Source organism: Bacillus rossius, chromosome 3 (genome assembly GCF_032445375.1).
Source record: "Bacillus rossius redtenbacheri isolate Brsri chromosome 3, Brsri_v3, whole genome shotgun sequence".
NCBI classification, from domain to species: domain Eukaryota; kingdom Metazoa; phylum Arthropoda; class Insecta; order Phasmatodea; family Bacillidae; genus Bacillus; species Bacillus rossius.
In genome coordinates this window covers 11,774,301-11,792,331 of record NC_086332.1, presented here as the reverse complement: position 1 = coordinate 11,792,331, position 18,031 = coordinate 11,774,301, and the positions used below count along the sequence as shown (strand labels likewise).

Sequence of the window (18,031 nt, the reverse complement as noted above, 5' to 3'; positions counted from 1 at the left end):
CTCTCTCGTCTGTGAAATGAAGGCTTCCCTCGCTCAATGCGCACCATTTCGCGTTCCGACATTTCCGTTCCGACAGAACAGGGCATCAACGTACTCCCTTAGCCATTTTCATATCTCCGGTCGTTTTTATGCGTTCTGGAAGACAAATGCCAGTTGTGATGGACTCGAGAAAAGTTGGAGGGATTTTATAGATTTTTAATTGGTATATTGCTTTTAAATTTCCACGGATCAATTATTTCATGAAGAAGTACACTGTTAAAAATTGTCATCTTCAATTTATGAAGAACGCTGGTCAGAAATTATCTGGGGATCTTCGAAAATTGACAGCTACCTTCGTAAATTTTCGGAGACTGAGTTCACTTACTTTTAACATGATTTCAAAAGAATATTATTGGTACATTAACAAAAATTGTAAAACTCGTTAAGTTAACAGTAAGAAAACTCTTCTTTGTTCACGTATGTTTACCTATGTTTAGAACGAAACGTACAACCAGGAAGTCAAATAAGGCGTAGTTCCTTCGAAGACTCAGTTATTTGACATTACGAAAAACGTTTTGTTTATTTGAATTCAATTATTCGCTGAAAAGTCAGTTAATTAATTGCAAATTCTAGCAGTGTGCCAAATCCAGAAAATACTACAAAACTAGTCAATCTTCAGTAGACGCCGCAGATGCTTAAGAAAAGAAAAAGGAAGCAGGTAACATTGCTGACGAAATAACTCGTCACTGTTTCTCTCTTAATTATTGCACAGTCACTTCACAATCCCTCTAAAGGCCTGATTCAGCACAAATGTTCTTGCGCTCACTAAGACCAGACCAGCATTCGGACAAGGACTTCACAAGTGTAAGCGACATCAGTGTTGAAATGCGATCAATGTGTAGAATAGTGAAAACTCGTCCAAATCAGCGTATGGTAGCGATTCTGTGCCGCTAGGCTTTCAAACGCACGTAGAGCAGCAAAATAGTTCAAGAAGTACGTAGCTGTAGCAAAAACTATTATTGAAATCATTTGAAAAATATATATTGTAATATTTTGTCCTGTTCTCTGATTTTATGAAATCATAGCCAAACAAAACCAACGGCACATAAGGCGTTTAAGATTTCAAGTGTATCTACAGGTAGGGGTTGAAATCTTGCGTACCACAACACAGGTTTTATGTCACCATTATTATTATTATTTTATTATCAATATTGCGAATCCACCTTAAAAGCTTCCAACTTTGTAACTTTCCAACACGCAATACTCTGTTACATGCACAACGCCCATTACGCCGAATCAAAGATATTCGGTTTTTACAATAATTTCCGACATGAATAGGTAGGCATATGAATGTCTTTAATCTCAAGTTGGGTGTCACTTCGGTTGAGGATACACAACCACTTAAAACTCGTCAACTATGAAAGCTACAGAGTTAAAGTAAATATATCTTAGAAGAGCAGATTTCGCTCGTGGTCGTTAAGTGTGACTCACTCGGTTAACATTTGCAGTGATGACGTAATGCGAGCGCTGGTGGTGAGCGTCGAACTGAAGTTAGTGAGAGTTGTAACTCCGAAAGTGATAGACCGATTTGAGCGATTCAAAATTTAAGTTGCTCGTGAGTGAGCACTGAGTGGTGCTAGTTGAGTGGAATAACTATAAAGTTTCTAACTTTGGTTTTGGAGTTATTAATCGCAAAATGCCTAAGCGAAAACAGGTTATGTTAGATAAAAGAAAGAAAACAAGTGAAATCGCCCGAGCAGAAGCAATTGAAAATGCAATGAATGCCGTTAAGTGGCAAAAAGTAGCGGAGAGAAATAAGCCATTGGGGCAAAGCGAGCCTCCAAACTAACGCAGAAATTTTTTTTTTTTTTTTAATGTGCGTGGATATGCTCTCTGATGATTTTGATGTTGATATGGAGTCAGTTCAGCCAGTGGTTGTGAACGATGGCCCGAGTTGGTCGTGGTTTAATATCGCAATTTTTCTGACGTGGCCGCCCGAACGTCAAGTAAGACGTTCATCGAATTCGTATAAAAAAAATAAAGCATCATTAATTTTGTTTGAATTATTGTAATTATTTCATTCAAAACATTCCTGTTCGGCGCGATGGAAAATCATGAAATAAATCCCTGGCAGCTGTATTCCAAAACACAGGCTACCCCGAATTTTTATTTTTTTTTCGTCGGACGCTTCAATTGTGGTAGCACCGCATTCTTGCACTGGAACTACTCGAGACTCACAATGATCCGTTGCATCCGTCCGTAAGTCACGTGACCTCAAGCCAAGCAGAAAACCCAAAAACTTCCTTCCGTCCGTCCAAGCTTCCCAAGATTTAACTTTCGCATGACGGATTGATTATATTATAATCTCCATAATGTTAGCAAAGGTATTGAAGGGAATATTTAAAAGTATATTGAAAGTTTTTGAAGTTTGTTCATTTGTTTGGCTGGTCCCATTAAATGCTCTTAACTTGAGATTGAACACATTTTGAAGTTTGATACCAGGGGCGTCACCAGGGGGGGGGGGAGGGGTAGGGGGACAGTTGCCCCCCCCCTAGAGCCCTGGTGATTCAAAAAAATGTAGCCAAATGCAAAAAAATACACACTTTTCCCACAACTTGCCCCCCCCCCCCCCGCCCGGCCATCGGCTGGCCACGCCCTTGTTTGATACATTAATTGACAGAGACATGAAGTGTGTTTAATTACGTATAGTAAAACTGAAAATATATTAATAAATATCAGAGCGAAAAAAAATTTAGTTTAATTATTTATAAGTGCTTAACTGCCATTCTTTTCAAATTAATCTACCTTTAGAAGATCGATTTTCAGCACTATTTAAGCCTTCTGGTTCGTTTGCAGCATCAAAATCGATAAGCATTTAATGTAGGCACTTGCGGATCATTGTGAATCAAGTGGCTTCAGTGGCGGATCCAGGATTTTGGTTTGGGAGGGGCTTGACCCAGCTGAGGCTAAGCTTTATCAAGGCAAACACTAAAACAATAGTGGACCCAGATGCTTTTGGAGGGGGCTTGAGCCCCTTAGCCCCCCCTCTGGATCCGCTACTGAGTGGCTTGTAGACGGACGTAAGAAAGCGACGACTGAACTGAGAGTCCATTGTTACTCCACATTTCCACAAAGTGTTGTCAGGAAAGTGTCAATTTGTAGGTTATATATCTATCATTCCTGCAGAGATGTAACTGGCTCTGATTTGGGAAGATGTAAACTACGTCATTACGGAGAGAGATGACGCAGTTGAAAGCCAGTATTCCGGCAGGCTCGGGTTTGAATCCTGGTGTTGCCATCCTTAATTTGATTTTTATATAGTTCCCTGAACTATGATTTTTTTTTCTAACTAGTACTGTTCTGCTTTCCGGTTTTTATTGCCTAAATGTTGGTGGGAAATAAGGTACAATTAAAAATCAAGTCGCAAACATAAATAAAAGTTCGGTAGGCCTATGTCCATAAAATAATGTTCCAGTTATAATATTTATTAGTATCAACTGTAAGCATTCTAGTGTTGGTTAAAGTCACAATTAAAGAGTGACTCAAATAGTTTTAGATAAGCGAATGCGTGAATACTGTTTTGTTGTTTTCTCGCTTGCAGCGCGAAAGAACAGCTCTTTACCTAATTAGTAGAGGGTGAACCTGTAAACTTTATTTGGCAACAGGACGGAGCCCCTCTTCATTGGAATTTCTTTGTACGAGAGTGGTTTGAAGTCCCTGACCGTTGGATTGGTCATAACAGAGCTATTTTTCGCTGGCTCCCATGTTCACCTGACATAACGCCATTCAACTTTTTTTTTTCTTTGTGGCTTCCTAATGGTTTGCCAGAGTTGAGACACATAATTCAAGAGTCTATTGCTTCCATTACTCCGGACTATTTAACCAGTGTGGGAAGAATTGGTGTTTCTGTTGGATGTGTGCCGCATAACTAAAGGTGCAAATATTTAACATTTGTAAATAAACAAAAAATCGGTCAGTTTACCTTCAATTTGATGCATGATTTGTTGTAAATAGTCTAAATTAAACTGTTATCATATGCCATTGAAACTGGGACATTATTTTAAGGACATTCTCTATTAGCTGGCAGAGGAAGAAATAAATGACACTACATCAAAAGGTAAAATTCAGTAATTTAATAAGTGTCACATAAGACGTAACATTACAAAGCATTTCATATTTAAAAAAAATTGCCAGACCAAATGATTAATTATTTAAAAAGTCACACACGAAAATTTAATAAAAATAAATTATTATATACGGTACTGTAGGGCAATGTTTTGACCAGTGTAGTCATTGTTCAGCAATTACAGTACACAATAGTTACACAAGTAAAATGTTTGGTAATTTATTCCGAACTATGAGCCGAGACAGCAGCAATGAAGCTACGAGTCATAAGTTTAAATGAGGTCATTATTGAAAATGATATTACACATGTTTTTAGACTTACAAAACTACTTTTTTTTTAAACACTATACGTTGGTACATTTTCACGAGCAGCAATTACATCGCTACATAAAAAAAAATTGTGGCAATTGATTACAGAAAATTATTACATAGGTACTTAATTTGACCGAAATATTCTACACCTAGAAAGATTTTTTTTTAATTATGTGACTTTCATTCGTCATCCACAATACGGTAAAGATAAACTATGTTAGTTACATACACCATACATTTATTTAATTTTATATAAACTGTTAATTATTTATTTAAAATTGTACCACACATGTAACTTGTCAACCTGTTACCCTCCACCAAAAAAAAATTAAAAATTAAAAGTTTTTTTTTTTACACTTACGGCTCGGTCTCACATGCCTCGTTGATGTTTTTCATGTTCTTCTCATTACTTCTATTTAAGGGCTTGAACTGAACTTTTAACGTGATACCTCCCTTGAATTTGTTGTTTCCTCACAAATATTTTCAACAGATATTCACTAAGCGTAATATAATGGATGTAAAAAGTGGCTCAAATTTTTCGTTTTTTCACTTGCGTGACTTTTTACAGCATTTGTTTTATACTTAGTGTTGAAATGTTAGATATAGTACAGGAGTAATAGTAACGATCGCATGGCGTGTGAGACCGGGCCTTCCGGGCTTAACGCTGGAGGCGGGACAGCAGACTCGGACACCAGCTGTAGATGGTGGCCCCCGCCGCCGACGAGGGCGCCGCCCCCACGGCGCTGCTCGCTGCCGTGCTGCCGCCTACGCATCCCGCCACGCCGCCCAGCACCGCGCCGACGAGCGAGCCGACCGCGGCCCCCGGCAGCGACCCCAGGGCGCCGCCCACCCAGGCGCCGGTGATGTTCCCCGCCGCCGCGCCGCCGAGCCCCCCGGCCCAGCCGCCGCCGATGGAGGCGGCCGTCCTGGCCGTGCGCTTGCCCAGCCGGCCCTTCTCCAGGATGTCCGCCTCGGCGTCGCGGCCCAGGCGGTAGGCGTCCACCGCCACTGCGACCACAGTCGCTGCCTCGCCGACCGTGCGCAGCACCTGCCGTCAGGCACCACGCCATTTCTGCAGCCGACCTCCGCACTAACCCGCGCTAGGCTGGGTTCAACAATTAAAAATAACATAGGCTAGTTCATAGCAGACCAGACTGTGCACACCACCTGTGCGAAGTGAGAAATCGGTTCACAATTGAAATCTGACTGTTGATTTCTGTCAATGAAATTTCACAATGTATCCGACATCTGTTGGCAGTGTTAGTAAATAAATAAATTAACTGCCAAATGATTAAGTACCTCGTGACATCTGACCAACAATTTGTGAGTGCAGTTTTTTTTCAAAATATAAATAAATATGGGTTATACACAATTTTTAGCTAACAAATCTAACCACCACATATTTTTTGTTTACAATTTTTGCTAGTGATTATAAGTAATAGCATCGAATAATTTTAAGCAGGAACTACACCTGAGAATTATAATATTTCAACAGTTTCTTGCACAATATTGTTACGAACATGAGGAGGGCGGCGGTTCGGAGCTGGCTGGCGGCCGTCGTCACGTGGCCACCGCAACGTGAGACGTGCCGCGCGTGCCTGGTGGATTGCGGGGGTCGTCGCTTCTCCCCCCCCCCCCCCGCAATCCCCGCGCGAAGCTTTGCCTCGACGCCGTTAGCTGACACCTTGCGGCTGGGTAGTTCCGCGGGCCGCCATGCGAGCTGCCGTCGCCTTTCTCGATAATTCTGACGTCGGGTCGGCGCGCAATGACGCGATTAGCCCCAGCCTCGCTCGCGACTTCTAGAAGTGGCGCCTGGGCCTATATAAGCCCAGGACGCCGGCCTCCGGGAGTGGATTAAAGTTCAGTTCCGGGGGGATAGTGCCGCGGGTGCGGCGTGAGTCCAGAGTGAAGTTCCAAGCGAAGCGTTGAGCGGAATCCTCGGCGAAGGGAAGTGCAACGGCGGCGGCGGCGGCGGAGTGCGACGACGGAGGTCCACGAGGGTGCTGCGGCGAGAGTTGCGCCAGAGGTCCGGCCCAGCGAGGTGTGCAGTGTGTAAGAACCGAGTGATTGGGGAAGAAATATTTTTAAGTGTAAATGATCATTTGACATTTTATAAGATTATTTATTAGTGATATAAATAATGGCAATCAATAAAACTGCAGTGGTAGAATTTTTAATTGGGCTATCCATTCACGAGCCCAGTGGTTTTCCCACGACGATTATTGTTTTAATAATCGTAACAATATGATTGATAAATATAAACAGTTCCCTAGTGCCCCCAAAATGGTTTTTCTAGTCTACTATCATTGGCTGTTGCGCCATGCGCACAAATAAAATATATTAATTTCCTTTCTATGTGCACGACCTGTTTCCCATGACCGTCCTATGAGCTATTGTGAATCAGTAGTTTGGAAAACATAGCGGTCAAATCTTGTGCGCACGACCTACTGTTACTGTTAATTTTTCAATCATGCACCCAGCTTATGGCAAGCATGCAAACGTCATACTGTTCGAAGATGCTCTCCGAGATAAAGCCAATAATGGAGCGAATAGTAAAACTGTGTCTTGTTGCAGAAAGCTGTTGACCATGACTAACAAAGAATGAACAATAAACTCTTTGCGTCAGCGGAATATCGTAAAAGTACTAACATAGACTAAAAACAAAAAAAAAAGAGGGGGGGGGGCCCTCAACATATTGTTACACGCGTGCTTGGAGGCAAGGCCGCGACGCGAGCCAGGCACCTGAGCGGGCCTTCCAGTGATTCTGACTGCGGCCTCGCACGGGTGCTGACGTCACGCATGCCACGCGCGCCCGGTCGGATTACAAGGGTCTGGCTGACCATCCTCCTCCGCTCCCGGTTCACCCTCAACTCTCCGACTATTGTCACTGACACTAGCGGTCTGGGAATCATGCGGATTTCCCGAGGCCGCTGCGCGGAGTGGCGCGAACAAACGCCGCCTTTCTGGACTTTTCAGGCAGCGGGTCGGCCTGGGTAGACACGACACGTCACAGCCGCTCTCATCCCTTCGAGATGGACGCCATGGGGATATAAGTGACGATGCCGGCCTTCGCAGGAGTTCCGAGAGTTCGGAGAGTTCCTCGAGTGAAGGGAAGTGCGTCATCGGCGAATAGGGTGAGAGACCCCCTCTAGAGTGGCGCGACGCGGAGTGACAGGATTGAGATAGTGCGACTGAGTGGCGCGAGATTGTGTGTGTGGACAAGTGCAAGGTAATGAGCGAATCATTGCTGAGCCTAGCTCCGGTGAGGAGTGTGACCTGTGGGACTTGGCAAACATTGAGTAACTTACGAATAACCATTTTTAACTCCGAATTATTGGTCATAAAACATTTTGAAATACAATCGTTTATTAGTAATGTAAATGCTAGTAATAAATAAAATGGTAATAAAATTTAATTGGGCTATTCCTTTCGAACCCAGCCCCCCCCTCCCCTCCAAAATTAGTTCGTAACAATATTAAAGTATGACGGAATTCTACTACAATGTATTATATACAGTAGTTTAAAGCTTGGAGCACTGCCTGCAATACGTTTTTGGAAACATTTATTTTCGCACGTGATTATTCAGTTTAATTATGACTGCAGCCAGCTCTAGTCATAGTCAGGAGTGTTATATGTAGTATTTTAAGTTAATAAAGAAAACTTCTGGGGTTGGCAGCACCAATCACCGACGTATTATATAAACTTATTTTCTAAAAAGAAAAATAAAATGACTCGGAGCGAAACTTTTGTACTCATTCCATGGAGTGCAGCCAACAACAGCAGCAGCAGCACAAAAGCAGCAGAAGCAGCCGAGCATGTAAGAAATGTTGGTAGAATTGCGCTGGTACTTTTCCATAACATAAAATAAATTTTTCTTTAATAAACACTTCATGATTGTTGTAAATACATTTGTTGACATACTTCAAGAAACACAAATAATCTAAATTGCAGATAAAAATAAATTGTTAGAAGTTAAATACATAAATATAAATTTCCACCAAACACAGTACATATAAATAAACATGTTGTTACGATTTAGAATAATGTGGGGAAAGAACTACTGGTTCGTAACGGATAGTCCAATTAAGTTTTAATGCACAGTTTTATTGATTACTTATATCTACATAAATAATATTAATTATAAATGCCTAATCACCAATTACATGTACTTAAAAATCTTTATTCCCAAGTCACCCAGTGTCTGTCAAGTTGCACAGTCCTGGCGCGCACCGAAGTCTGGTCTCTCGCGTTCGTGACAATATTAATATTTTACTAACTATACGACAGGGAATGCTCGCTTAATCGATATTACAAGAACCAAAAATGTTATGGATAAAAATAATGAAACTTATCTGTATATTATTTTATTTTAATAGTTTATATATACATATATATATAATCATTTCGAAACAAATAGAACGTTTTTATGAACATGATTTGCGATCAAACTATGTGCCTAACATTATTTTCACAAAGGAGCAAGAGAGTTGACAAGTATTTATTTAATTTACGAGACTGTTATAGAATTAACAAAAATAATTGTGGCAATTACTATAAGAAAATATTAATAAGTACAAGGAAAATAATAATAACAAATTCATATAGATACCAGATTTTTATGATTAAGATTTGTCACACTCCTCAGTCACAACAGAGTAAACCCAAGTTATGTTACAACTTTGTTACAATTCACTCTCCTGATGACTTGAGGGGGGGGGGGGGGGAGGGAAGTGGATCTTTTGGTTTCAGAAGGCAAAATAATGATTTCGTCTAGATCTTAGTACCTTTGTTTTTATTTTACTTCTGGTTATTTTCACATTGGATATATTATACATTGATTAACAAAAAAAAAAAACATACATAACCTGGATTTAAAATCACATTATTAGGAGAATGGGCCGGCCCTTATTAGACAATTAAATATATCTTTAATATAATTTAAATACCTAAAGTTCGTAACAATAAACATATTAAGAAGTCGCAGGAAACTTCTGGCTGTCTGATCTCAGCCACGTGGTTGAATGCTAGTCCGAAAAGGTTTTTAAAAACTGAAGGGCTGGCAGTTTTAAGGTTGCTGGACGAAGTGGAAAAGCTGACAGGATGTCAGAGGGTCTTAGTCATCCGGCCCGTGGAGACTGATCTGGTCCTTGGAATGTGCCCGGTTCTTGAAAACGTGTACCCTAGTACTTGTTACTTGGTACTTGGTCCCTGTCTGTAAACAGATCCGAAACACACATGTTCAGGACTGATTAACAGACAGTTGGCAAAATAGGCAGAAAATGCCTTCTAGTCACGATGATGGTCGGGGAGTAAAGGTAGTAGAAACTCACCAAACAGATCGATGGCTTCCAGGATCTCCCCGGGCGTTGAGCACATGGACACGGCGCGTACGTTTCATGATTAAAAAAAATTAATTGGTTATGATGACTAATAGATGACTACACGAGCTAGATCTACACAGACTGACTAACGCCTAAACACTACCATTGAGGGAATCATCCATTGTCTAGTTAATCACAATTAAAAGAATTACGGAGAGGCGTACTGATGACGTAGATGCGAAGTAGCCAGTCCAGAATCGCGGCGCGCAGTAAGTTTGGGGCGGCAGAGACTCGTAATTAAAAGGCGATGTTAAAGAAAAGAAAGAGGGGAGGCTTCGGCTTTCGGACCGAAAGGTTCCGAAAATTACCGAGGGGCTTGCCGAGAAAAGCAGACTTCGATATCTCGAAGTTGGTGGTACTGCCCGATGTCAGCGCGACCTACTGAGGTGTGGCTGAACCGAGTAGAGGTCGACTCGCACGAGGCGGCTGGTAGCAGCATAGGGCTTATGGAGCGGACTAGGCCAGTGCTCTGGTGGCCGGGGAAGGAACTACAGGGTACTGGTTACTGCGGGAGACACCAGAGGGCAGGCGTTCAGCGGACGTTCAAACTCCCAGGGGAAGTGATTCGCAAAACTACCGCTAGGTAGGATGAGCATGTACTTTTGGAACTAGTGTCGTGGCCTTGGGGAGAGGCCAACCCTGGCCGGAGTTAGTGGCCGGTCATCGCTCTGGGCCAGTGTTCCCAGGAAAACTTGGAGATGTGGGGTGTGTGGGGGCTGCTGATGACAGCGGAAAAGAGGCTCTACAGGACCCGGAGGCGTGACTATACTTTGGTGAAAATGGCTCGCGTCAGGCGAGGTCTAGGAATCAGTCTGCCCTGAGAGCTTGCAGGACCTAGCAGTTCTCGTCACGGATCGGAGGCGAATTACAGGCGCCGTTCGTGTGCCAAGGCGGGAATAAAAGGATACCCAGACTGACTGGCAAAGTCTCTGCAAAAATCGGATCTAGGGCTGGGAAAACTTGGGGAGACAGGTCTGACAAAAGTTGAATGGGAGTGTACAGGAGGAGGAATAAGTTTATGTTATTGCAGGAAAGAATGACTGATGACATTATTTTTTTTTAATTCAAATTTAAAATTGTGCCAAAAATACTAGTTGGCGGCACATAATTTACTCTTCAAATTCAAAAATCTTAAAATAATCTTTTACTACAAATTTTAATGACTATTTCAACTGCAAGATGTATAGATTTTATGAAATAAATTAATGATTATCATTTTATGTAATATAAAATCTAAAAAAAATTAGTAAAAACTTTATAAATGTTTTAATGACTCATTTTACTCCTACAAAATGAAACAGATTGGATCTCTTTTATAAAATAATCATTTATAGATTATGCTTTTACGAAATTAAAGCAACAATATTAAGAACAAAATTTTATGAAATATATTAATAATGATTTGATTAACACCATATAATACAACAAAAACCAACGGATGCAACAAATTTATAAATAACTTTAAAAGTACGAATTTTAAAATAAAAAAATAAAAAATTAATATAAATGCATAAAATTTTCAATTAACAAATAATAATTAAGAAATCCAAAATGATATTTAATTCCTAACGAAATATTATAATCAATGCAAATTAAAAAATGTCAATAATTTTAATTATATAATTTTTTTGGAAATGAAAGAACAAGAGAAAGAAACGTTCCTGCTATGAAAAACATTTAAGATTGTTATGTACATTGAAAATTGGAGATATCGATCAAGAAATTAATTTTACATACAGTAACTTATTTCCATGCGAGTTGTTTCATGCGTCCAATTAATATAAATGCATAAAATTTTCAATTAACAAATAATAATTAAGAAATCCAAAATGATATTTAATTCCTAACGAAATATTATAATCAATGCAAATTAAAAAATGTCAATAATTTTAATTATATAATTTTTTTGGAAATGAAAGAACAAGAGAAAGAAACGTTCCTGCTATGAAAAACATTTAAGATTGTTATGTACATTGAAAATTGGAGATATCGATCAAGAAATTAATTTTACATACAGTAACTTATTTCCATGCGAGTTGTTTCATGCGTCCATGACCCTAAAAAAACCAATTGACAAAATTAACTAAACAAAATAGACATCAATTTCTGATGCGAGGTTTGTAGCTGCAGTGCATCGAGGCTGAGCATCAAGCGAGACTCACCTTCCCACCCATGCCAAGAGCATTTACCACCGACTCCGGCACTCTTGTATGTGGATCCCTGACTCTGTCAGCTTGTAGTTGATGTTCACATGGGCATGTTTGATACCAGTGAACAGCAAACTGGACTCACCTTCCTGCCCATGCCAAGAGCGTTTACCACCGACTCCGGTACTCTGGTATGTGGATCCCTGACTCTGTCAGCTTGTAGTTGATGTTCATGTGGGCGTGTTTGATATCAGTGAATATCAAGTTAGACTCACCTTCCCACCCATGCCAAGAGCGTTTACCACCGACTCCAGCACTCTGGTATGTGGATCCCGGACTTCCGTCAGATTGTAGTTGATGTTCACGTGGGTGTGTTTGATATTAGTGAACATCAAGATGGACTCACCTTCCCACCCACGCCAAGAGCGTTTACCACCGACTCCGGTACTCTGGTATGTGGATCCCGGACTCTCGTCAGCTTGTAGTTGATGTTCACATGAGCGTGTCTGACACCAGCATGGGGCTTGTCGAACCTCAAGAGCCATCTGCCCGTAGTCAGTTCCTTGATGCCGAACCGGGTGGACTTGCTGAGCTGCTTGGCGGGCAGCAGGCCGAACTTGCCTCCTGGCAGGCGACTGATGGCAGCTACGCTCTCCGCCACACTTCCCAGGTAGCGTCCTGCGCTCGCCACCACACTTCCCTGGTAGCGCCCTGCTCCCTCCGCCATACTTCCCAGGTAGCGTCCTGCGCTCGCCACCACACTTCCCTGGTAGCGCCCTGCTCCCTCCGCCATACTTCCCAGGTAGCGTCCTGCGCTCGCCACCACACTTCCCTGGTAGCGCCCTGCTCCCTCCGCCATACTTCCCAGGTAGCGTCCTGCGCTCGCCACCACACTTCCCTGGTAGCGCCCTGCTCCCTCCGCCATACTTCCCAGGTAGCGTCCTGCGCTCGCCACCACACTTCCCTGGTAGCGCCCTGCTCCCTCCGCCATACTTCCCAGGTAGCGTCCTGCGCTCGCCACCACACTTCCCTGGTAGCGCCCTGCTCCCTCCGCCATACTTCCCAGGTAGCGTCCTGCGCTCGCCACCACACTTCCCTGGTAGCGCCCTGCTCCCTCCGCCATACTTCCCAGGTAGCGTCTGAGGCGGCTGCTTCCCTCGTTTCCGCTCATGTCTGTGGGAGCAAACGACAGCCCGTGGTTATGAACAAACTCTTAAAACTGAGTCACAGCTAAAATAAGCTATTTGAATATGACTATGCTGTGCTATGTCAACTCCTAGATTATCTACCATAAGCTAAATCATTTTTCATGTTAACTTATTATTTTATAATTTATCAATAGCTTTAAGCAATAACTAATTTATTAATATAAAATCATAACAAAATAAAAGTAACGCATGAAATCCTTCATTATTTGGAAATCCTTTTACATTAATTTATAACACAATGAACACTAGTAGTATGTAAAGGGGCATACTGGGACAGGGTGCAGGTTGAGGAGCCAGAAGCAGACAGCTATCTTGGATTGTGAAGTCACGGCGGCCATCTTGAATGCCAAATTTCGCCAAATTTCCCATATCTCCAGGAAAAAATCACGCCAAAAAATCTCAAAAATTTTGAAAAATAAAAAACTGATCTTTTTCACGGGAAGAATTTCCGTTTTCTTCCTCAAAAATTCAAAAGTTAGGATTTTGAAAAACCTCAGAAGGTTTTGCCTTAGAAAGAACACAAATTCCATATTAAGGCTTAAGAATCCATGCCAACAGCCTCCGATAAGCCTCTGACGTCATAATGGAATGACATCACCATTGCAAATTCTGTTATGTCCACCATCTTGAAAATATTTACTTATTATGCAAATATAATAAAAAATTCAAAACATTATAGAAATATTTAATAAATAAAATTTTAATACTAATTATTTAAAAACACCGTTGCACATATCGTTATGCCCACCATCTTGGAACCTATAAATGTTGTATGTTTCCTTGCACCCACCATTTTGGATGATTATGTCGTCATCATTACACTTTATGTTGCGGCTGCCATCTTGAAAAACCGTAATTTTTATGCTATAAAATCGGGAAAATTTTAAAAATTATAAAAAAAAATCATGAATAAATTTTTAATTAAAAACTAATATAAAAACGCTATTACGACTTGAAGTCCTCAGTTCAAATCCAGTAAGAAAAAATGAAGAAAAAAAATGTTGATAGATCTTTCCTCCACAGAAGCCACTAATGCCAAGGTATATATCATCAGCTGGTATGACGTCATGCCCGCCATCTTGTTTTATTCTGCTGGAGACCACCATCTTGTATTCATTTACTAGAGTGCGCTACCATCATATTAGTTTATGTTTAACCGTATAGAGTGCAGTAATCATTTATGATTACTGTGGCACCTACCATCTTGAGTTTTGGGTGCCATCTTAAAATTGTGTAATTATTTGGCTAGAAATTCGAAAATAATTTCAAAATTCATGAATTAAACTTGCAATCAATATACTGATTGATTTGATCGATTCGTGTCCTTGGTTAGATCTTTGGGCGATGCAAAAAATTTAATTTAATGTAAAAAATACCAATTTCAATAAAACATGTTCAAAATCCTAAAGAAAAAAAAAGCCTTAAAATCCTTTACTACCAGCATTCCGTTTCCTGTGTGTACTGTATGTTCAGTGTGTTCTTTTGTTGAATGTGTGATGTTTCGTTAAATGCGCGTAGTCAAATATGTATTATCTCTGAATATTTACTAGTCCAAACCTCTTTGTCTTGATAAATCATTTTTCAGGGATTCTGTGTCCTCATCTAAGCGTAAAACATGTTACGTTGGTCTAATTGATTATAATTAGCTGACTACAAAGAAGGTCATGAGGTTCGGAAATGATTGATCTATACGACTGACATTGTTTATGACCCGGTATCGCGGTCCGAAGACGCTTGGTCTATATGTATAATGGCTTTGTACATGAACATTTTAGAGGTTATTATAAGTATTGTAAAACTACACTTTAATGTCAGGCTTATCGACAACGTATTTAATTCATCGGACAGGTATATTGTCTTGAGTTGTTTTTCGTAGAGTGAATGATTAATAAACTCCGTGAAATGTAATGGGAAACAGAATATAAAATTTATTTAATATTTAGTTACACTTGTCACTGGTCGAGAATCAAACCGAGGACAAGAATCTATCGATTCGGTCATTATTTAAATAAGTGCAATTTTTTGAATTTTTTTCCGAATTTATAGGTCAATAAAGACAGCGGTAATAACGGCTTACTGGATGCTGGTAGTAAAGGATTTATGCCTCTTTTTGGATTTTGAATATGATTTATTAAATGAGCCTTTCTTCATAAAATTAAATTTTTTGCATCGCCCAGGGATCCAACCGAGGACAGGAATCGATCGAATCAATCAGTATATTGTTTGCAAATTTAATTAATGGATTTTGGAATTTTTCCCGAATTTTTAGCTAAATAATTACACAATTTTAAGATGGCGCCTAAAATCAAGATGGTAGGTGCCACAGCAATAATAAATGACTACTGCACTCTAACAGGTTAACATAAACTAATTTGATGGTAGCACACTCTAGTAAACGAAAACAAAATGGTAGTCTCCAACAGAAGAAAACCAGATGGTGGGCATGACGTCATACTAGCTGATGATATATACTTTGGCATTAGTGGTGAGAGGTGTCTGCAGGTGGCTTCTGTGGAGAAAGGATCTAACAACATTTTTATTTTATTTTTGTTCCTACTGGGTTCAAACCGAGGACTTCAAGGCGTAAGAGATATTTAAAATTTTTTATTAAAATTTGATTTATTTAATTTTATATAATTTTAAAATTTTCCCAATTTTCTAGCATAAAAATTACGGTTTTTCAAGATGGCGGCCGTAAAGAAAAGTGCTACGTTCTAGAATACAATATGGCGGACGTAATGTCAAGTGTAATGATGACGACATAATTATCCAATATGGCGGGAGAAACAAAACATGCAACATTTATAGAATCAAAGATGTTGGGCGTAACGATATGTGCAACGGTGTTTTTAAATATATTTTATTAAAATTTTATTAATTAAATTTTCTATAAATTTTAGACCTTTTTTCATTAAAATTGGACAATAAATAAATATTTTTAATATGGTGGACATAACGGAAACTGCAACTGTGACATCATATTCCATTATGACGACAGAGGATTATCGGAGGCTGTAGACATGGATTATTAAGCCTCAATATGGAATTTGTGTTCTTTCTTAAGCAAAAGTATTTAAAGGTCTTTCCTAAATTTTGCTTTTTTGAGAAAGAAAACATGATTTCCCCCCCCCCCCCAAAAGTCATTTTTAATTTTTAAAATTTTTGGAAATTTTTTGGCGAAATGTTTTTCAGAAAATATGGAAATTTTGGCGGAACTTGAGGCAAATTTTTAATGCCAAGGTTCAAGGTCAAGGTCATCCAAGATGGCCATCGTGAAGTTACAATCCAAGATGGCGGTCGGCTCCTGGCTCCTCAGCCTGAACCCTGTCCCAGTATGCCGATTTACATACTACTAACACTAATACATGCTGTATTATATATACTTGATACTTGATACTTTGTAATATATATACATATATAGTGTTTAATATAGAATGCATTCTATAAATTATCCAATATAGATACTATTTAAATCAGTCTAAGTTATGTAATTTGGTATTTATATCATAAGTGGAAAAGTGTGAGACGCGAACAGTGTCTTAGACAGTATTACAGTATACCTTATCCCTTTATCTTAACATTTTTTAAATGTGCTCCACATATTAATATGTTATGAAAAATATATAGTCTTTAAAATAATTAAATTTTTGAACCACGAAACTTCTACGACGGCCGGATGTTAAATCGCAATCTCCAGCTGAATAAAATGAAAGAACAGAAAAAAAACCTCTCCTCCAGAACATAAATTACAAATATTAAATTACACTTAAGTATAAAGATCTATCTCACACGTCTATAAGTGTTTTTGACATTTCAAATCACAGTGGTCATTAACGAAAAAAAATACACTTTTAAAGCTAACCTCTTAAGTCTATACATTATTTTACATTTTACAATCACACCAGGGGCGTAGCCAGGGGGGGGTTTTAGGGGTTCAAACCCCCCCCTTAGCACCAAATCTTTAATTAATTTCTTATCCATCACTCAAACAAATTTCATATTAAAATTAATAAAAATTTTACCATTACAATATTTAAATTTAAGTACCGAAAACTGCTCAAATAGCACTATTTTACACCTTAAAATCCAAATTTTCCCGGGGGAGGGCCCCCGGACCCCCCGCTTTAATATGGGGGCGGGGGGGCCCCATGATTCTTAACACCCCCCATACACAAATCCTGGCTACGCCACTGAATCACACTATTCACATAAAAAATGATAGTTATAAAGTTAATTGCACAAATCAATAGCTCTTTTCCACACGAAAAAATAAATAAATAGTAGATTAACAAAAAAAAAAAAAAGCAATATGGTAGCGTCAATCGTTAGCCGTTACGAAAACTGAGTAGTCGAACACAGGCAACATTACAAGAATTTCGTAGCATCACTGCTGCGTCATTTCTACCTCTCTACTGCTGTCTTCCCTTCCGGCCGTTACAATTAGCATTTAGCATGCTATGCTACGTATCTATGCCCCATTTTTTGCCGTCTTCCTGTTCGACCGCTAGTGCGTGGCTTCGCTGCTGACGCACTCTCCTCCTCTACCGGTTCCCCCACCACGTACCTAACTATTCCCCTCACGCTAACGTAATTTTTGTATCGCTTGAAAATGTTATCCCCCTCAGCAAAGAGGAAGCCTTCATTTCACAGACGAGAGAGCCACACCCGAAGTTCCTGCTCGTTTTTTTTTCTTTCCGTTCTATCTCATTGTATAAACCGGTGTGGCATTAAATATTGCGGTCGATTAGGATAGGTTAGCTACATTATAAATACTTTAAAACATTGTGAATGGTTGGTTATATTAGGTAAGTATAGCTACATTAAAAATACTGTAAAATCATTTTATCTTTAATGTAGCTATCCTTACCAAATCAACCGT

At 39.8% G+C, this 18,031-nt stretch overlaps 1 protein-coding gene across 2 annotated transcripts in view; it reads right to left on the bottom strand.

Annotated features, from left to right (window-relative positions):
• Positions 1-4,097: 4,097 nt before the first annotated feature.
• Positions 4,098-18,031, bottom strand: part of LOC134530218 (uncharacterized) — a 52,205-nt gene continuing 38,271 nt past the window's right edge. For both annotated transcript variants that reach the window (XM_063364889.1, XM_063364888.1), the window contains exons 2-3: positions 12,351-13,117; positions 4,098-5,464 (exon numbers count right to left, since the gene is read on the bottom strand). In XM_063364889.1, the coding sequence (XP_063220959.1) occupies positions 5,075-5,464; positions 12,351-13,115 (1,155 nt within the window). In that variant the 5' untranslated portion in view covers positions 13,116-13,117 and the 3' untranslated portion in view covers positions 4,098-5,074. The remainder of the gene's footprint in view (positions 5,465-12,350; positions 13,118-18,031) is intronic.